The following is a 22,982-nucleotide window of genomic DNA, read 5'->3' as shown; positions in this document are numbered from 1 at the left end:
GCTTCGAGCTTTCTATTAAATTATCCTTTGCTGGACACCCTTCGTTCAATCTTCTTCGATAATAAAAACGAATTGCAGTGGTAATTCAACACATTTCGTTGCTTGTCTATTGTTTCTAATGATTATATATATATATATATATATATATATATATATATATAGAGAGAGAGAGAGAGAGAAAATAATATATTTAAAAAAAGTATAAAATTTAACAATATTATTTGAAATTTTCTGAACAAATAGTATATTTTTTTAACGAATAAACGATGGTTTATAGCAAAGTTGAAAATATATATCCAGCAAGTAGAAAATGTCTGTAACGAACAGCCACTGGAAAGTAAACTTGAAATATAAAGTTTCTTGTTAAAGACTGTAGCAAATTTAATACTTTGTTATAATTTCTTCATTTTTCTGACATTGTTAAACCACCAGGATGAAACTTGTTCCATTTCGAGAAGGATCAGGATGCATACCCGTGCTTTTTATTAAACGCCACAGTGGAGAATTTTCGATATCACCCAGGGTTATAAAAATCTCGAGGATTTCTCGAACGACGAGTCATACGAGCGTGATACTTTCTCAGGCTGACAGTAACTGCGTCTTATAGGAAGCTTAGCTATTAAGCTTACAACCTCTGTGATTTTATTTATTTTTCAACCCTTAACGTTTTTTCTACTCGAGGGATAAAGGACGTACAGAAGGCGAGTGGGCGAATCAACGAATGGATGATAAATGGCGATATATTGGCTTTGAGTTTAAAAGAACGCGCAAGTTTTCGCCTGAAGGAGAGAACGATTCTATTATTCTCTCATACGTGTATATAGATGAGAGACAAATGTACAGTCTGTGTAGAAAATAAAATAATTTGAAGAAAGGCTATATGGACACGAGATACGTAACGCGAGATATCGAGTATAGGAATGAAAAGCTGTGGAAAAGGTGAATGATGCATAATGTATCGATTTAATCAAGTGCGTTAGCAGCTCTTATGTCTTATTATTATTAAAACGAAAGGGAGGGGGGGGGATGAAAATTAGAGATAAAGACTGCAGGTTTATTGATTTAAGAGAGGGAATTGCGGGGATTAATTAATGGAATTAGATATTCCTCGGAGGCTCTCACAATGTCTGAATTTCGTTTTAAGATATTCGTGTTAAGCCAGTTACGTGCTCAACCACGCTTTCCTTATCCCCTCACGGGGCACTACCATCCCTTACTCACGATGCTTTCTCTTTGCCCTTTCTCTCTCTCTCTCTCTCTCTCTCTCTCTACCTAAAACGCCATGATGAAACTCGACGAGAGTAACGGTGGCGCTCACCTCTTCTTCGCTCTCTCATCCACTTTCATTACACTCCCTCTCACCGTTCAGCATCACCCACCTGGTATATCCAAGCACGGTGTAAATTGCTGAATTCTCGTCTTCCGAACTACTCGATGCGCTCTCGCTGGATGAAAGCCGCGGGACAAATCAGCCAATGGGGAATCAGAGCGACGCCATCTTATTAGAAATCGCGGAGGGGAGGGAAGAGCATCATGGTAAATCGAGTCATTTTCGGAAATTCTATCGTATTTGATCGAAATTCATGTATAAAAAAAGAAGGAAATATTATTAGCCAGAAAAAAAGACTTATTTTATACGAATGTGGCGAGAGAAAATTTTTATTCGCTATATATACGAATAATTTTTCACGAATCGCACTCGAAAGCTCGATCCTCGGAGACTTTGCTGGTCGATCAATTGGTTTAAAATGAGAAGACGAAGAAAAAAGCAAAAGCAGGAGCACGCGAATCTGCTTCGAGTTATTAATGGCTCCCTGGATGACCCATCAGTATACAACGTACGTTTCGAGGCAAAACTTTCCGCCCGTTTCTATCCAGAATTATCAAATGTTATAATCAAGATGAGGATTATGGAGCACAGAGGCAAAGTATCCATAGCAATACTCGTTAATTATTCGATTCACTGGTAGAAGCATAAAGTGCTCTGTATTAAACTTTCATTCCAACTCGTGTGTGTGTGTGATACCATATATATATATATATATATAAACCCTAATAAATTCCTTGAAAATCTATCAGCAACAAAACCGATATTTCGATCCAATATTTTCATTGGAGTCTCACTTACGACGAGTTTTAAATAAAACGTAGAAAATTGAGCAAAAAAATCTCGTATCAAATATCAATCGACAAAAGCTTGCTTTTTTAGTCAAGCTTTGATTTTCATCGGACGGACGATACGATAACTCGTAGGAGTGCATAAATACTGATGAACACTCGCATAGAAAAAAAGTGAAGAAAAAATTAATTTTAAGAGAGAAAAAAGCTTTTAGCAAACTCCACGATTTCCTGCGAATATCGTCGCGCTCGAATCTCGATGAAAGAATATTTGATTTCCTCCGTGTGTTTATATGCCGGTGCTATATCGTGCGACTCGGCAACAACGCCCTTTTCCTGCTCGTCCCTCGGGACTCGAAACTTCTCCGCGGCAGCAGCTCGATATAATCACTCTTATTATTACCGGGAGAATTTCGCTCTCGCTTCGAAACACAAAACTTTTCGTTGCGAACTTACGCGATGACCATTTTACCCCCCACCATTCCTATAAGCAGGCTTTCCCAGGGACAAGGAGAAACCAGCTTTGGCTTTTTGGTATCCTGCAGATACGACGCTTTGAATTCAAGCCTCGTGTCGGAATAAAAGCCAGAACTGAGGAGAGTAGTGGTGGGGGAAAGGGGGGGGGGGGCGTGGAAAACTCGGGAAAGCATTTTCACGTCTCTTGGAAAATTCGTTATTGAGAATCGACGAGTTTTCGCGAACGTGAGCTAGTATCCAAACGAGCCAGTTATACTCGTTAATGCCTGCAGCAAACACTTGGAATGGCGATTCTTGGAAACAGTTGCATAAATATATTTCCTGCTAAATTGATTCATTATATTATTTATATATGAATAAATGTTTTTCTCTCATATTGCAAATTTTAGTCTGAAATTTAAATCTCATTGTCAGTCCCATCTCGATCACTCGTGAAATCGTGATTCCGGTTTGTTATATACGACAAACGGTGTATCTGCTACGTGACCGGAACATCGTGATTAACAATTATTCCTGATAAGGAAAGCGATCCGTTATGAGCTGCAAAACTATTTTCAGGGTGAACGTTCGATGGACAAAGCGAGAATTTCAAATATCGAAACTGATAAAATGTATTTTTTTTTTTTTATAAAATCGTTCGAGCTCGTTTATAGTTGATTTTGGCAAACACCAAGATCGTCGGGACGTTAATAATGCTGAAGAACCTTACGTGGAACTTGGAACAACGTTGCTCGATCACGAATGCATAGAATTTTTTAGTTTTCGCAACAGTTAAATTTGCATGCACCTCGTTTTCTCAGTGTCGTTCGAGAAACAGGTTAAATACGTTTGGTCAAATGTAGATCGTATAAATATTAGTCGAGTTTTTCCTGTAATCGAAATCAAATACCGAGTGAAATTAGTTCTTGTAAATATATATATGTATATTGAAATGGGATTCTCTTGCAGGCGATTGATGGTTTTTTCTCATTTCATGCGAATTCCAAGTTAACTGAGTTTAAAATTAAAAACGTAGAGAAAGAGAGGGAGATAAAGAGAGAGAGAGAGAGAGAGAGAGAGGGGGGGGGGGGGTAAAGTGGGATCGAGCTAATGTAAGGAGAGGAAGCCCCGGAGGTATCAGACGGAAAAGTTCTGCAATAATGTGTGCCATGGATGTAGAGAGGAGAGTTTGCAGTATTGTGAACTGAATAGTCTCGTTGCAGGCAGCTAGGGGGATAGAAGAGAAATTTTGAGTGATGCTGGATGAAGATATATGTAGATGAAAGTGTGTATATACATATATGTATATAGCAAAGAGAATTCGTGCAAATAAAACAAGCAAAAATCTCCCACAGTGAAGCTTTATTAATAATAATAAAGCACAATGGGAATTGCAAAAATAATTTGCAGCAAAAGTGCAGCTTCTTTTGAACGAAATTTCATTAAATTTACGTCATCTTATTATTCGTAGCTTCTTGGTCCATGCGCCAGGGCAGATCGATAGATTCGTTTCTCAGGAAATAGACAAGAGCCGGAAGTCTGTGTGCTCTGTTATCACTGTCGCACTCGACGTTGTCGAAAGAGATAAGAATGGTAGAGAGACCCAGTGTACCATCCACTTGATCACCGAACTACTATCAGCCAGCCACAATCAACCTTGAAGCTCTCTAATCTGCAAGACTGTAGACACGAGGAAATTAAAAGCTACTCGTGTAAGGGCTGATTAATTTCACGGTTAACTACTTGCTCACATTATATTTCATCCTCAGGACACTTTAAAATTTAATACAAGTGGGATGTGGTTATTCTTTTTTGTAATCGTGTAATGAGAAGTAGGGGGTTCTTGGGCTATTTTACGAGTTTTTTGTGCAATTTTTTTTACTTCCCGCTCTTCTGTATTATTATGGTTATCGTATGGGAGGATGCGACGATGGCCATGAGGCTATCCCGGCCTTGCAGATCTCCAGGCACAGAATTTAATTCACGTGGAAATTCCAGGCGTTCCCTACTCGCCCATAGAATCTCTATTGCGAGATATCGCGGTAGGATCGATTGTACCGTTCGACGGAAATGAACCCCTCGAATGTGCCTGATCAAAACGCTATTATATCCCTTGCGATCGATTTTCGCTTTGCGGTGGATGTTCTATATAGTGATTTGGGATGGAGATAATGTAGAATAATTCATTTTTCTTATGGAATTCCTTCGATAATTATATATTTATTTTGGTGATGATTCTTTTGAAAGTGTGGGTTTTTAGGTAATATTTGAAGGGTTTATTTGAGGGTTTATCGGAATAAATAATTTCGATACTTTGCAAAAGGAGGATATCGAATCTTGTAGAAGGATTTTTCTGAAAAACTCAATTATTCATTGTTCCTTTTTATATAGAAATCTTTAGGTGATTATTTATTAATAATGATTCTTTAATTGAAAAGCTTGCTTTTGGGTAATGTTCAAAGGGGTTACTTGAATATTTTATCCTTCTAAACAATTTTGATATCTTACAAAGGAGGGCTAATCGAATCTTGTAATAGTTTTGTACATTTTTCGAGTGTTCATTTATCGTTAATGATTCTTTTAAGGTATGCATTTAGGTAATATTAAAACAGTTGATTTGGGTAATTTATCAGAACAAATGATTTGGACATGTCGTAAAAAAAGGTTAATCGAATGTTGCAGGAATTTTGGAAATCTCTTTTAACGATTACCTATTCTTTATACTATAATAATTCTTAGAAAAGTGTGTGCTTTTGAGTTAATGTTCGAAGGGTTTACTGGAGTAGTTTATCCGACCAAACGATTTCGATATCTTGCAAAGGAAGGTTAATCGAATCTTGTAGCAGGATAGATGCGAACAAGCTGCAGCTGCGATTCTGGCTTGGTCATTGGCGTTTGCAGGATGCCGTCGTCGTCGTGCAAGTGGCGTAACGTGGCGTGCTGGCATTGTCAAGTACAGAGCATCGGAAATTCCTTTCGGGCCAAAACTGCTTGCCAACTTTGCTTCCACGTGAAATAATAACGAAGCGAGCGAGTTTCAACGGAGTTTGCGGCCATCTAGAAAAACCTGATTACCCGCGCCTCGACATGCCGATATCGATTACCATCGACTCAACTACCAAACGCCGCGATTAAATTCATCCTTCTCTCACCCCGTGCCGCCTCATTCCCCATAACAAAACACGTTTAATTATATAACTATTCGGTTGGTTAACGTACGACACTTGAAAATACCACCGAGATGACTAATAGCCTTTTAATTGTTAAACAAAATTAATATAATTTATTGCTTGTGAGACGTATGTACTACTGCATGTATATATATAATTAATCTTTATAACTAAATATATACGAATCGAGATAGCTGTCTCAGTTTTATACACAAAGGCCCGAGAAATGTCAATCAATACTATATATATATATATATACTGACATGCATGTATGGAACGATTTTTTTAGTGTTTCCCTCGAAATTGTGCGTGTGTGTGTGTGTGTTTTTTTGTTTTTTTTTTAAGAGAGACCCAACATGATTGCTTTTCGATGCGTTTTGGTTATCAAGTTTCTCGGATTGCGCGCTTTCTATGCATTTTTTACATTCTCTCGAATGTTTTCAATGATATTTCATGAAAACCTTTGGCTGCTCTATGAAAGGTCGAAATAACCGATTAATTCAGTGATCGAATGAAAATTTGATCGCTTTGGACCAACGAGGGCAAGATGGATCATTGTTTTCTAACGCGAATCCTATATATATACAAGTTTTTATTTATTTTCTTGCCATTTCATGATTTCGCGCATCAGGGATTTTTCGTGCATAGTGAAATCATGGGAAAATTTTATTTTGTTTTAATTGTGACATGATGGGGATGTTGGAGGATGGGTCGGGGTTTGTCATCCTTCTTTGGAACTTCCGGTTGCTTCCCTGGCTTCACTGTCAAACCCATGCAGAAGAGAACGTTAAATTTTCCAAGGTAAAACCCACTTTGTGAATTAATCCGGCTAAAATGACTGGTTCGCCACACTTTTACACGCTTTATTACTCTTGTGAAAACGCAATTATATGAATTATGTTTGTGATATACTACGACTGAAAAGCTCGGATCAAAAGCTCTACCTCGAAGCTTCGACTGCTTTCATGCTAACCAGTATCGGGAAGATCCATAAAATATTGCACACTGCTTTAATATATATATATTAGGGTGGTCGTTAAAAAAAAATTTTTTGACGGATCCTTAAAAAGCACTAGTATTTGATGAGAAACTACACTGGTTGAAACCTGTGGCCTGACAAATGATGGAAACACGTGCCTCATTGCGATCAAATATAATTTTCGAAGAATTTTACAGTTTTTCGCTGATAACTCATTAAATATTCGATTCTATGAAAAGATGCATATAACCTTTTCTCTGCAGAATTAAATTCTACATAATAAAGGTTCTATACATTTTTCTTCTAGAATGCATACTAATCGAGATATTGCTGAAAAATCGATCCTCGCTTTTTCGTTTATACACATTATATTGAAATATGCTCATATGAGTAGTTATTCTTATTTCGCTGTAGTTACACATTTTATTTCTCTTAATTTAATAAAATATGTTAATTGTACGGTAAACTAAAAATAATTATTCATATAAACATATCAATATAATGTGTATAAACGAACAAGAGGATCGATTTTTCAGAAATATCTCGATTAGTATGCATTCTAGAAGAAAAATGTATAGAACCTTTATTATGTAGAATTTAATTCTGCAGAGAAAAGGTTATATGCATCTTTTCATAGAATCGAATATTTCATGAGTTATCAGCGAAAAACTATAAAATTCTTCGAAAATTATATTTGATCGCATTGAAGCAAGTGTTTCTATCATTTATCAGGCCACAGGTTTCAACCACTGTAGTTTCTCATCAAATACTAGTGTTTTTTAAGGATCCGCCAATTTTTTTTTTTAATGACCACCCTAATATATATATATATATATATCTTCAAATATTACATTAATAGGCTCTCTTAAATTTTACCAAAATTTCTTCTATCGGAGAACAAATGTGCCGTAAGCTGTAAAAGAGTCCAAAATATTCACTCTACGTTGTACGTATATCCCTTGGGTCATTATGTCAGGATATAATAATATATGTATATATATAATAACAAGGATTAAAATCGATAGAACAATAATTATCTAGCCTGAGGATAAACACACTCGACTAATCTACTCTCAGACAAGTTAATGCTATTGCTCCAAATTATGCAAACTCTTACTGCCTCTCATTATAGCCTCTGCTTGACCACAATCTAAATTTATGGCGAAGCACGTAATTCCCCATAATCCGTTAACCCGAGTCAATATCCATATACCGAGCAGAGAAATTTCAATAACTATATATCCCACTTAATTAATCAAGCGAGCAATAAAGACTGAAATTCCTTTTGTCCATAAGAACCTTTAATTATGCGCGATTCATTAAAAACGGTACATTCCGTTGATTGGCAAGATAAGACTCGGACCAAATATAGCGCATACCATTAGAAGCGAGGATTCGTCAATTTTTACACAATCGGAGTGTATATATGATTAGAGTCGACTAGTACGCGATAATTATCTGGCTTGGCAAATAGCACGAAGCCCGCAGGCAAATCCGAGCTTCGCCGCCCATGCAGCCATGTTTAAATTGTCAAGTAATAAACAGATCACGCGTGGGGCTTAAAACGTTTCAAGGGCTTATTGTGCACGATAAAAAGAAGCGATGAACGTTAAACCCTGCAGGACTGCGCGTAAAGTGCGAATCAAGTTTGCGCATTTTTTTCTGCGTTGAAAAAGTCTAAAGGTAATTGCTGTATTTTCTGCATGATTAATTGCGAATTTCCGTTTGGGGTATTTTTGGAGAATAACATAAGGGATATAACCCTATGGTATGGTCATGCAGACACTTTTTCCACTGAAATTTTGTCAGTACGTGACGCAACTACCGTAAGTCGGATACGTCCAAATGACATACCGAGGCTCTTTTGATATTCACTCGATAGCATCCTGTTCGCATATGCAAACACATATTTTCACTCGGTATATATATGTGCTACCAGATCTCTCCCCCCCCCCCCCCCTCCCCCGTAAAAATTTATTATTTAGTCGTACCTCGCTAAAAGCTCGCGATAACACGAAATAAAAATAGAAAAGTTATTTTTGAACTGACACGTAAAATTCACTGGAAAACACGTGGAATGATAATTACATGTCAAATCTTTTCTATAATTAATTTTTTCTTTTATATGTTTTCGTTGTATAATAGTCTCATAATTTTTTATTAGTAATTGAGGGGTTAATTAATAAATTATTCCAATTTGAAAATTGTAGAATATATTCTATATCAATTGCGTTCAGGTGTATTTCAAAAGGTGAATGGACGCTTTTCGGAATTGAAAAGAAAACCAACTGCTCGCACCTTATATTGAGCTGTACTACTGGGCAAGGTGCGCGTTGGCATAAAAATAGAAATTTCCCTCTCGCGCAACGCGTCTGGGACATATTTTCATTCTCCACGGAAAGCTTTTCGCGGATATTATAACTTCCACAGCTGTTATTGCAGCATAAGAAACTCACATATTTCGTAGACGCGAATAGCATTGGGAAATATTTTTCGAGAGATTTCAGCTTTAAGATATTCTATTTCCCGTGTACACACTCTCGTATAATCCTATATAGCTACTTGGGCGAGCTTCAAAGTTACCCGAATCTTTTTCAAGCCCAATGATTTACTCTAAAAGATTTTAACAACCAGAGACTCTCGATAAGAATCACTTTCATTTTCCTACAGCATGGGGTTGTTCATCTTGATCAGCCGAGACAATTCAACCATTTATAACCAGAATTTCATAGGATTATGCTGTACCACTTGAAAAAATGATCAAATGAATTTTCAACTCGAATATATATATATATATATATATATATATATATATATAAGTTTGTTTTAAAACATTAATTTATACTTGTGTGAATATATTAAATGATTTCCCTCTTTCTTCAAGTAAAAATGTTTATTCGACTATTTTAAATAAATTATTCCTGCAGTACTATTAATCTATTTAATTTTATAACGACGAATGCAATTAAGGAATAAGCCATGTTAATTCACTATTGCGGTTATATTTGGAGCATAAAATTTCTAGAAAGAGCATATTTTGAACAGCGAAATGTAAGGATTCCCTCGAGACTCGTCGGATCACTGAATCCGATGCCGACAATGATAACCCGTAGCATCCTCGTGTCACGTTCGTGGCTGACATTTGGTTAAAGGATAAGTATAGCTTTCAGTACAGTTCGAGTACCAATATGGCGGATAATCTATAAACTGAAATAATATTAATGTACATATATATGTATATACATACACCAATCAATATTCTCAGAAAATTAATAAAACCTACACGAGTCAACTTAAAAAATGTATACATGCAGCAACTATCATCCGTCTGGAAAAAGTATAAAATTTTTATTATTTTTATCATTATAAATATACGATTAACGTACACAACGAAAAATTTATTGGTACAACGAATAGTTTAATAAATTTTGAAATATTTTTGTATATAATCTTAATAAATTGTTTATTGTACCATGAATTAATTTTATTCACTATTATAACGAAAAATTATACATTAGCTCATAATTTTTCGCAGCGATACTGCATTATAAATAATATCGCCCTCTTTAATCCTTTTTCGGGGTACATCTGTGACACATTGTATAAATTATAAAGTATAAAACTGTAATAGCCAAATAGTCGATAAATGGCCAATAATAAATGTCTGTATTTTCAACATCTAATATAATTTATGACCTTGTGGCGTTAAAAATATTTCTTTCTAATAAAGAATCAATTCCCTCCTGTACGTCACACAGTACGTCTCTCCCCTTGGATTGATTTTATCACTGAAACATGTAGTAGAAATCAAAATTAATCATCCATTGCAAAACATTTATCCTTTTCGAGTAAAATTTTCACCACGCTTGTACCTAAATTAAGAAAACGTTGTTCATTGGTTATTAAGAATGAAGTGAAAATTTGGAATAGGAGATGCGACAGGGTTGATGATATTTCCCGAGATGTTGATTGATAACTTCCGGTGGAAATGAAAGCAGTTTGGTCGAAGCACTTCTTGCTGTGGCATTGGCTGACTGGGGCTTGAAGCAAAAGCTAACTTTAAGCTGGGTGAGCATTAATTAAGTGGCTTCACACAGAGGTCACTGGGATGTATCGATTTTCGTTTTCCCCGCAAATATTATAACTTTGCGCGGTTCAATCAAAAGAGGGATGAAACTGCACACACAACATCATCCCCCCCCCCCCCTCCCCTTTACTTTAGTCAAAACTCAAACAACCATCTCCATTCGCACGTGCCTCGTTTATAATTATTAATCCTATCGACTGCAGCTACAGAATAAAATGAATAATCCCAATTATTTTTTTTTTTTTTAATAAATGCAATTATATGCATTAAATTAAAGCACGTTTTCTTAAAAAAACAAAAAAATACTGCGATAACGTTACATGGCAAAAATCTGAAATTTATACAAACGATTTTAATTACGCAGCACGTGTACGTTTGATCTGCCACGCGCCAACTTAATTATAATTCTCTCTACTTTTTTTTCCTTTTTTTTTATTCTTTTTATTCATTCGAGTAATTAACCGAGGGCTTCCTATATTTTATTCATATCCTGTATGCAGAGTTGTGCGATAAAATTGTTTTACCCTTCGGACGTAACGAAATGTGAGAAGCAATGTTATCTCGGATTTTATCGGTAAATGGTGGTTAAAACGTAAAAAAAACAAGAGAATGTTTTCATGAAAATTTGAGAAAATTAATTTCCGTCATAAATTAATTATAATTGCACAAAGAATGCACATATTTTATTCCAATAATGAAGAATTAGATTTTGCAACCCAAGATAATATTGCAAACCAACGAAGAGCCCTCTTTGGACAATTTCATGCCAGCTGGGTAGAGAACGTCAAATTGCCATGTGCTCGTGAAAGATGTAAATTTCTACAAGCGTATATAGTATATATATATATATATATTCCATACACATGAACGTTACATGGAAGGGTAGCTGTGATTCGAAATTACGTTACTATATTTCTAGGAATAGCGGAGCGTACTAATTGCGATTTAAAGGGGGTTAGAACTAGCGTAGATTTACTGCGAAATGATATGGGCTGCTTATGTTCGAATTTCAGAAGGTTAGCAGCAACTGGTGCATGGGAGTCTGGTTGGAAAAATATGTTGGATATCATGATACAAAGTTCGGTGGTTTACCTTCCTGTGTATTGCTAAACCTTCCATTTACACTTGTGTTAGACAAACTTTACCCAAAAGCTTTGCATTGCAAAACGTTTATTTACTGCTTACCATTTGTTAGTTTATTATTTGTGAATTTAAAAATTAAATAATTATAATGCGAAATGAACAAAAATTTGCATTTGTATATATGATTTCTGGATGAATAATTTATTATTGCTTTTTGCAGTTGATTAAGAAAATCAATTGAGAAGGAAAAGTGGTCAAGTTTGATCGAGTGAAGAGAAAAGTAGGAGGAGTTGAACCATATATATACTATATATATATATATATACGATTGTTATCGAGAAAACTAATTATCGTTAATGACGGTGTTGCTCTTCCACGAAATCCCTGTGGATCCTTTTAAGCACAGCAATGGCAGCTACACGGTGATGGATATTTTAAGAGATGCGATTACTGTAGAGATTAGCACTTTACAATCGCTATTTTTTATATTTCAGACAAACCTGCTTGTCCATCGCTTGCTCTAGATCGTTACACAAAGGACACCGTGTATATAGAAAAATGCCCAGTAACGACGTATTTTATTCCTAATTCCACAGCGCCAAGCGAGGCCATTTGTATTCACTGTATATGCGCAGACACGTCCCTTATGCTTACACGTTTACGCGTGTGTTTGTTCGCCCATCTATGCTTACCCAAGCAAATTGAGGTAAATACTGCAATACTCTGCAAGCTTCGCATTATATTATTATCTCTGTCCATTTCTACTTCCTTCTGACACATTTTTTCTCTTTGAATTTCCAAAATTATCGTTACACGTAGCGTAATACGAGTTTTCGTGCGAAACAACCTGTACAATGAAATGTTATAAATTGACGAAATATTGAACGAAAGTACAAATTAATTATACGAATTATTAGTGTTTCAATTGTTCCAACATCTCCTTGATAAGAAATGCTTCTGGAAAAAAAAGAAAAGAAAGAAAATTGATACAAGTGTATATTTGATTAGTTATGATCCATATACAATATAAACAAGCCAATAGATGAAACGTTCGTACACGTGTATAGCGCGAAGCGCACGCACAAACTTGTACGATAAACACACGTATGCATGGGATTCTATGGGAACACAGTATATACGAAGTAGCTTTTGTGGCGTAAATAGGCAAGTGTGTTCTTGGTGCTAATGTGTATGCCTATGATGTTGAACGTCGAGCAATTACAGCCAGCCATTTACCTATAGCGATTTCAAAGCTGGGAAGGTGCGCGCACGACGCAAAATTTGACGCGGCGAGAATGCAAGTGGAGCAGCCATTCGGCCAAAGCGTGCATGCATGTCGCTGCATGGCCTCTGTCGTCACTCGATCGGCGCACTTGGAACATCTGCAAGCCTGCATTCGCCGCCTCTTTTCTCACTCGCAAGTGCCATCGGAAACACACCTTTATATAGTTATATATATATATATATATCGACTGCAAAAATTAATAGCCGCATTGACAAGTGAAACATCTTTTCTGCCTAATTGTCCATTTTTATAACCTGGGCAATTTATCTTTTCATAAAATAAGATAGCAATTTAGTATTGCACAAATCGACTGATTTAAAGAACATGCGCTGCATGCACGAAACTCTTTCAAGAGTTTTGAATTGGAAGGTTTGGTAAGACGTACGATCTTTTCGTACTTCCATAACGAGACGCCTTTAACTTATATCTATGTATATAAGAAATTCAGACAAACCCGATGCTTTTCATTTCTAAGCTCTTTTCACTGGCGTCAACAACCACAAGTGCCCTACCACCAAGCACGTTTCGTCAACTCCAATATTCTAAAACTGCTTACCATTCAGACTAAAAGAGTACTTTGTACTTAATTGCATGCCATTTTTTACTTTCATCCTTTTCAATGTTCTCCAAAGATTTTTAACGTTACAATTTATTGATGAGAAACAAAATAAACTAGTAACAGCTGGCATTGCACAAATTGACTGATTTAAGGAACACGTAAGGAAACTCGCTTTAAACATTTTTGAATCGGAAGCTGGCTCGGCAAGCCGATCCTTTCGTACTCCTCCAACGAGAGAACGCCTTTAACTTGTATCTAGGAAATTCAAGGCGAGCAGCTATAAGGGAAATGAAAATTCCAATTAAGCTGCTGCGAGCAAGTGCCCGGCAAAGCAGTGCGTCCACGCGCGGCTCTCCTCGATCGCCTTAAGAATTCACCAATTCTTCGTGCAGCCTATATATTCCATGCATCTTTAATAGCGAAAAACTTCTCTATACCTTTGCTGGAACGTGAATTTAGTATTATTTCGTATATATGCAACTCCTGCCATTTTCGTGATTACCTTCTAAATATACGTGCGTCATAGTTCCATAAAAAAATTTACATTTTATAATCCACACGTTGAGAATTAATCTGTTCCACAGGTCTGACATTCTTATATATATATACCAATTGCACAAATTTTCACTCGACGTACTTCAATCTTACGCTCGAGATTACATTCTTATACATGATTGACCGAAGATTCTCACCCGAAGCTATATATATATATATATATATATACTTGACATCATTCTGCATGGAGAAATAGGTTTAAATGTGGAGAGAAATTAAACGAATAATCGCAACCGCAATTAGTTATTATATCGGTCGTGCATTTTTTATTGGTTTCTATAAAGGAATATTTTTTGCTTGCGCAGGTCTTCCAGAAAATGGATTTTAATCTTGGCCATTTGTATCCTGCCTACTTGTACTGGTGAGTAATATTTTTAAATTATTTCTTCTCTTTCTCTTCTCCTCTCTTTTTAATAAACTGGAGGGTTTCTTGTACGTGTTATGTTCGTTTTTATTGATAGTATACCATATATAGTGCGAGTATTATTTTATGTTTCTTAATTATCGAATGTTAAACAAAGTTGAAATAATATTTGTGGTATAGTCTGTATAGAAGAAGGAACGAAAATCACAGGGTTTTATTCATTTATAAAATATCCAACGAAAGTACGGAAGCTTTGTATCGTGTATATATATATAGATAAAAAGGTTAGTTTCAAAGTCCAGCAAGACAATACGAGCGTCCTTCCACAGAATTTAAGCATCGAGAGGTGGAAAGGTGTTTCCTTCTTCTGACAGAGAGGAAACCGGAAGCTTCTATCGCCCGGCACGAAATTACGAGGGAAAAAACGGTTTTCCAGCAATGTATATTATATACCTGCAGAGTGATGTAGTTTCTTACATTTCCCTCGCTCAATTTCACCCCCACTTTTTTTACCCTTTTCATTCCCTTCCGCTCATCCCATCAAAAGAGTATTCCCCTATCCACTTTCCATATCTGCTCTTCTTACTCTTTATTTTTTTCTATACACGTTTCTGCCCGGCACAACATCCATATATCCCCCACTCTTCCACCACTACCAACCAGTGTTTTCCATTTTACCAGACCCCGGCCGGAGCATCCATCGGCTTCCGATCCAAGCACGATCTTTCCATTCTCTCTCACTATTCCCTTCTCTAAATTTACCCGGGCATCGTCTTCTGTATACTTAATATGCATATACAGGGTGCACACCATTTAAAGTGCGCCCGGACCATGAACGTAAAATTCTATTTATTTTTCCAACTATAAAGGTTATCAATTTTGTGCGTTGAGAAAATCTTCGTTTTAAGTGCTAATCGAAAAAGACGCTTGAAAAGATTTCACACAAAAATTGCTATTTTTTTTTATAGTATATAACAAAGATGAATGGAATTTTACGTATATTCTTTGGATTGGTTTAAATATGGTACACCCCATCTGTATATATATATATGGAGGAAAGATATTAAACTTGTATGTATATGTATAGCAACGCAGGGCACGAGCAAAGCTTTTTTTATACTTTCAAGGGCTAAACTTTTTTCGAGTTGCACAGATCGGAAATACGATTTTCATTCTCGATAGTTTTTTCATTGATTATTCCGACCTGAAAAAATTGCAGGACGAAGATCCTACTGCAGTACAATTTAAAATTCATTAAGCGAATGCTTTACTCGCTGGACAATATTGCGTGCGGAAATTTCAAAGTCGAAGCCACGTGCAAGGACGACGAGGAAAAATTAATGAGGGGGAAGAGGATAAAACCAGTGTTTTCGCGTCTGGCAAGTTTCAGTCGAGTGGCGAGCGATAATCTGCTCTTTGGCCAAATGAAAGCTCTTCTTTGCTCTTCTTGCACATCGTGCCCTCTCAGCAACAATGTTCTCGCTCCTTTCTTTCGACCTGCGAGAATGGAATGAAACGACGAAGCTTTCGTGTCATCCTGTCCCGAAACTCGTAATTTATTTCCATTCTGTGTAAATTCCAGGAGTCTTCATACATTTTTCGCTCGAAACAAAAATTATGCAATTTTCCCATGAATGGTTGCACTAAAATTATCACATTATTATATATATATATATAAATTTATTGGTTCCATCATATCAATGTAAAAGTAGGATATTCTTTGAAAGGCTTACAATGGCGAACGAAAAATAAAAAAGGTCTAGGGATTTGACTAGAAGCTGAGATACGAAGAGAGAGAAAGGAAAGGGGAAGAGAGATTGGAAATAATTCAGGATAAAAGAGAATGGGCTGAGGGAGGAAAGGATGCAGGACTAGAAAGACAGGACAAGGCGCGATAGAGTCGTTCAGCGGATTATGGGAATTAAGGATCCCGACTTGGAAATATCTTATGCTGTAAGGAAGGAAAGCTTTGGAAGGGGATTGTGGCTTGAAATGGGGGTGGAGGAAGGGGGAGGATTGCTCGAGGTTTCCGGCAACTGGCGCTAATTGAATTCCCCGATGAATCGAAGCTCTGCATGGTGCAGTCCTCCGGAATATTGGCCCCCCCCCCCCCCCCCCTCCCCCTCCCGGCCTATCCATGCTGCAGTCGCTGCGGACCAACTTCTATGAGCAAGACGAAAATTATGCCACTCGAAGGACTGCCAAAGCCTGCAACTTTATCAACCAAAATGCATGCATTCGTTTTTTCTTTCACATATACTTTTTATGTGTGCGTGAATTTATATTTCGGTAGATTTATATTAATGTAAAAAATTGTATATTTATTATGGTAATATTGCATGGACAAGGAATTTTGTATTAAAGAGAGCTTTTAAATGATTTTAACTAGTTTTTCAATTAGCCAGATACAGAGTGCTTTGTAAGAGAAGTTTTACAGTTGGAATATAAAGTGTAAGAGCGGAAGTCGCGGCACACAGCCAACATTTATATTAATGAAATAAATTTATATTCATCGTGGCAATATTGTACAAGTAGCATATTATATTAAAGAGAGATTTTAAAATATCCTAGCCAGTTATCTTCAATAAACCACACACACACACACGTACACAGTGCTTTATAGGAAAACTTTTATAGTTGAAATAGAGTGTAAGAACGGAAGTGCATCAGCACAGCGAAGAGGCCAAGCTGTACAAACGATACGCGTGCACGCCTAACGATGCAGCTTGCCTCGCTTTCTGAATTATTCTTTGACTGTGTAGCTAAACACGCTTACACGGACTACTATTTGCTTTGTCCTTTGCAAATGCTGCAAGTACAACACGAGTGTTCATTTTTTTCGTTGAATAAAACAGTATTAATAGGATATTATACTAATTTTTTAAAATTTCATCTCACGCCTGCCTGACTCATCGTCAAAATTCAACAAGTTTTTGTGAGATGACAATTTTCACTCGACGAGTATACACACGACGCATCTTCCTGGGACGATCACCGTGACGAATCCAGATAACGGTGCGAGGAGCTGCTGCACGAAGAGTACAGAGACTCTTATCATCGTACTAGACCTATATATAGCTAGACTCGTGCAGGGAACACGTGCATGCTCTAAAAATAATTTTTGTAAAGTAGAGAGAAGCTGGGAGAAAGTCGGAAGAAAGTCTTATTGTCGCAAGCTTCGAGGTTAAACCATAGAGCCTCGATTAGGAGAATTTTTACTTTTTATGCTTAATTTCGATTTTCTTCAATTTTGCGTTATTAAATTTTAATTTTATTATCCATGTTAAACACGAGGATCGATAGATATACAACTGTCGATTCTTGATTGAATAATTTTATTCATTTTATTGCTTTTTTTATTGAATATTTATATTTTATAAAAGAAATTTTATTGTTTTGTTAAAATCCTGTGAAAAAGTATACCCCTATATATATTTTGTAATTAAAGCAACAAAAAACTGAATTTTTTTAGTCGTACTCGTTAGTGGATTTCAACTTCCTGGCAAATCGAAATGATTCCAGCTTTTTGAGGGTACTTTCATTAGTCGAGCTTTCGCTCAGGGAATAATTTTCAAGGGAGAAACTTTCGGACGATTAAAAATTTCTAAATGAACTCGTCTCCACCTTTTTAAAGGTAGAACTGGCAGTTTCCCATAATTTTCTCTTTCAGCGTCCCAATGGGAGTTTAAATCGCTTTAACAAAAGCTAAATTAAAAAAAAAACTGCACGATTAGGAAGATTATTGGTAATCGATATATATATATATATATGTGTGTGTGTGTGTGTGTGTTTTAATCAATGACGATTTAATCAATTTCATGATAGATTTTGCAATTTTACCTTAATTAACAAATATTCACCAGAGTCACATGAGATAATATGGACAATTCCATAACAGCCATCATTTAATTCTAAAAGAAATTCTGTTTTACATACATCATTAAGAAACGATTTGTTTTGTTTTTTTTTTTTTTTTTTTATTGTGAATTATCAATTTTAATACATATTTATTAATATTTATCTGAAAGATATATTTCTTTTGATAAAGAAAACTATCGAATTAAATGGCTCTGAAACAAAAGTTTAGGAGATTCATTAATTAAATCCAGTTTATACTCATTTGTAACGTAATTATGAAATTTCGTTTAAGCCCTCGCATTACATATTCGGTGGTAAGAGGAAAACGGGGCGCCCCTGCGCGTAACATATATTTGATTATATACTATATAAACACATGGTGGAGGGTCAATTGCAGGCTAATGTAGCAAACATGTAGCATCCATGTAACTTGCTATGTGAAATTGCTCTGATCGCATTCCATATTGGTGGATCAATCACGTTAACGAGCAATCAAGAAAAATTTATACAATTTACGTTTTACGATTCACGTTTGCATGACCTTGTTGAACTCGGCTACGAAATTTTTATCACTGTGGTACAAGAATTATTCGTTCAAATTTTTTCCAATTATAATTCACAGAAAAATCACCAATTATCGCAATTTCCAAACTTTCCTTCCGTGCACGATTGGCCGCGAGAAATTTATCGAGGGATGATAAATAGATTAAAATTATGGGCGGAGCGATATTGGTATACGTTCCTCCGATGCACTGTAATGTTCCGAACATTCTCCATAAAATAGTTTAATCGGTATCCGCCATACTTACACGTGTTATCAAATTTTAATGCCAAAACGTGAGGGAACCATTGGCAAAATCGATAAATCGGTTATCCGAATTTATCTTTACACGGGATATATATATATATATATATATATATATATATATATAGGGATTCTTCTTTGTATATGTAATAAGAATGAATTTTAGGGGATTGTGGTGTTGTGGGAAAACTCGAGAAGCAACATTTATTCGTTATTTTTATTGATTTTAACGGAGATAATAATTCGTGCGTGGGAGAAGGGGGAATGCGGGAAGTAAAGAGGGGGAGGGGAAAAGTCAGAGTGACGAAGCACTGCAGTGTGCGTTAATAATCGAGAAGGAACGATCGCTGAATCGACTGGAGAATTGATGGGTTAGGTGATATATCGACTTTCCAGCCTCTATATCGCACTGCCAAGGCAAAATGAGACGCTGGGAATCGCGCTGAGCTGAGCTAGGTCGCTGTCAAGTTTGTGTTTCTCTTCCTAACACGCAGTCTCGCTCCATTAACCCATTCGCTAAAACATTTCTACCCCAAAATTTTCCCACCACGTATCCAAAAGTTCCTTCGTCATCAATTTTTCCGACAAAGCTTCTTTCTCTCTTGTAAAATATTGCAGCCGAATAAATCAATGAAAAAAAAATAGAGATAAAAATAGAAATGATGGAATAGGATGGAATGTAAGCTAAATACAATTTCCACTGTATACAGGGTGTATCGATGCTTTTACGGTATATTAATGATATATGACTTTTCGACCTGGCTTATGCTCAAGGATATGTGGTTAAAATTAAAAGCATCATTGCTGATACACCCTGTGTATGTAGTATGTCGAAATAAATCGGTCAAATTATTAGAAATCTATCTCAAATAAAATTATAAACAAAACAAAAGAAGAATAGTCGATGCGTTGAACACTGACTCTGGCTTTCCTCATTACAATTATTCTTTTGTCTCGGAAACAATTGCTTAATTAAACAATAACAATGAAATGGAAGCTTTTGTGTAGTCGATGAGAAGAAAAGAAAATAGGAAGCAGCAGCAATGGGCGTATTTATAAAGGCTCTTTCAACTTATTGGCCGCATTTGACTTTATGAAAAGCGTCAAGTTATAAGTTCATGATGAAATATTTAATTCAATGAATTACACAGAAGGCACACCTCAATTATTTCGCATGGTTTAATTTATCAATTTCCAAGATTAAAATTCTAACAAAGAAGTATTTTATAAGAACAAGAATATTTAATCGTTAATCATGCACCGAGGCGAGTGAATCGAATATAAAAAATTAAACTATTCGTAAAAAATTGCACGTGTATAGCAATATATGCTAAAATAAGAAATTATTTACTTGAAGTTTTTAACAAGTAGAAAACATTCTTTTGATAAAAGATTCATTAACCATAAACAAATATGTTTGATCGATCGTTAATATTAGCCTTTACAGAGGGGGAATTTAATATAAAAAAAATTTAAATAAATATACTAAAAGGCAACTACTGGACTATATTTCAAGGTCAAAGGCCTTTGAAAGCGCAGCAAATGTATTGACAAAGTAAAATCAGTGCACTTTAGGCTGTTTCCTTAAAAGGGAACCGATAAAAGTTGATCAATCGAGTGAGGAGAGAAAACTTTTCACTTAGCTTTCCTTCTCAACAATATCAAATTTGTTTCGAGCTTCGGTTCTAGAAGCTCATATCAGAATAACTGACTTTTCACGCTCGTCCATTATACGAAGTAATAAACGAGTCGAGAGTTTTTATATGCCTCGATAATAATCGCGAGTCGTCGTTAAAGAGTTGAGAGTCCTGGCTCTTTGCGTGAAAGAACAAGTGAGGCGTCATTTTGTTGCACTATCGTCGAGCTAGGACAAATCACCCGAGCGTCCGTCCAGCGAAATCCCATTTGCTCCATGACAAATAATCTTCTCTCTAAATTATACTCCTAAGACATTATACCCTTGACTCTGATCATAAATCTCGATTCCTTTAATTCTAACGTTCATTCAAAGATTTAACATTTTTAGAAAATATATCAAAAATCTGTGTGAATTATAAAAATTCACTTTTCACTCGATACTCGTTAAATTAAATACTCGTTAAGACTCGACTAGTTAAAAATTTGCAAAAACTTTCTTAAAACACAAGACTTGAACCTATATTTTTATCTTTATTTCTTCGCGTCTCGCGCGCAGAATCATTAACGTCCACCTTAAAATCCCTGAATTAATAAAACTCTTACTCCACATATTCTTACAATTGTAAACAAAACGCGTATAAATCGAAAAAAAAAAAAAAAAAACCTTGATTTGCCTAATAAAAAATGAATGAGTTTTTAAAAACCCACGATAATAATTGCCTCGGTACAAACGAATAAACGTGCATAATTATTGGTTAAAAATATAGTCATAAAAAAGATTAAAAGAAAAAAAAAACAGAATCGAGAAAAAAAAGGTAGATCCAGGTGCAATTTCGCGCATAGATATGCATGGAGAGAGGAATTTTGAACGAGAGGGTTAATTAATAATGATGGCATAGTGGAATGGACCAGGCACGCTTGGTTTATGACGAAAAGCGCGTAAAGCTCGATAATTACGTTGCTGCACGCGCCGTAAAGCCAATGAACGAACGGTATAGACTTATGTGTGTGTGTAGGAATATAGTGTCGGGGGGGGGGGGGGGGGAGGGGAGGGATAGAGAGAAAAAAGACCACCTTGATTCGCGATATCCAATGAAACTGTTTGCAGATATAGGTGTGTGTGTGTGTGTGTGTGTGTGGCATAGCTTTGTCCGTGTATAACGAATGTTTATTGCTGTAATGTATCGAGGCGCTATAAGCGAACCACGCATGGCTTATCGTTTCCAATGGAATTTAACCCGCGTATGCGCGTATTAAATTCTCTCTCTCTCGCAAAATTCTCTCCAACCTCTTGCTATAAAAACGACTGAATTTACCAATCTTATATATACAGGACTATCCCTGAAATATTTCAGTAAAACAGTGTTGTCGCACCATTTCAAGATATATAGGAAAAGTTTCTGTTGTTAATGTGTCCAGCTGCGCCTAATACTATATATATATATATATATATATACAGGACACACGTTTAGCAGCTTGTATTTCCAAAGACAAAATCAATAACGATGAGCGACCAATGAAATTGTACTCCAGGTTGGTTCTGTGTTATTAATTTGACTCGTCATTATATACGCGATTCATGTTTTTAATTATATTTCTGGAATGTAAAGAATTTTGCACATTTGTGATTTTTGCAGGAAATTTATCGTGGAATTTTTTTGGAGAATCTTTGACTTTTTATTAGTGTAAAGTTTTTCAAGGTTTTTTTTTTTGTTAATTGCTAACTTTCCTAAAAATAGGAAAAGATCATTAGGATCAACTGGCGACAATTAGAGTTGGCCCTGGTTCAGAACGTGCTCGACCAAAGTAATGAGAATGGCGCAGGGAATATAGTTGGAAGGAGAGGCGAGCCGAGAGTTTCTTGAGCATCTGTGAAATCGTGACGGGACGCGACATGCTGTAACGTCCGGTACGTGTAGTGCCGTGGGGAATGCACTCTCGTAAAAGCCTAGTTACAAACAGTAAACGTTACTCGAAACTTTGCTCCCTCCTTCATCCTTTTGGATGGATTTGTCCTGCGACAAT

At 36.1% G+C, this 22,982-nt stretch overlaps 1 protein-coding gene across 2 annotated transcripts in view; it reads left to right on the top strand.

The window, feature by feature from the left end:
- Positions 1-22,982, top strand: part of Cad87A (cadherin-87A) — a 68,024-nt gene that overhangs the window by 20,643 nt on the left and 24,399 nt on the right. For both annotated transcript variants that reach the window (XR_010823413.1, XM_066735203.1), the window contains exon 3: positions 14,598-14,653. Coding sequence is in view for 1 of the 2 variants with exons in the window: in XM_066735203.1 (XP_066591300.1) it covers positions 14,598-14,653 (56 nt within the window). In the remaining variant the exon portion in view is untranslated. The remainder of the gene's footprint in view (positions 1-14,597; positions 14,654-22,982) is intronic.

The sequence above is a fragment of the Prorops nasuta genome, unplaced genomic scaffold (assembly GCF_024137725.1).
Source record: "Prorops nasuta isolate Cenicafe-Biocafe unplaced genomic scaffold, Cenicafe_Pnas_1.2 PNAS00014, whole genome shotgun sequence".
NCBI classification, from domain to species: Eukaryota; Metazoa; Arthropoda; class Insecta; order Hymenoptera; family Bethylidae; genus Prorops; species Prorops nasuta.
This window is presented reverse-complemented; position numbering and strand designations above follow the sequence as displayed.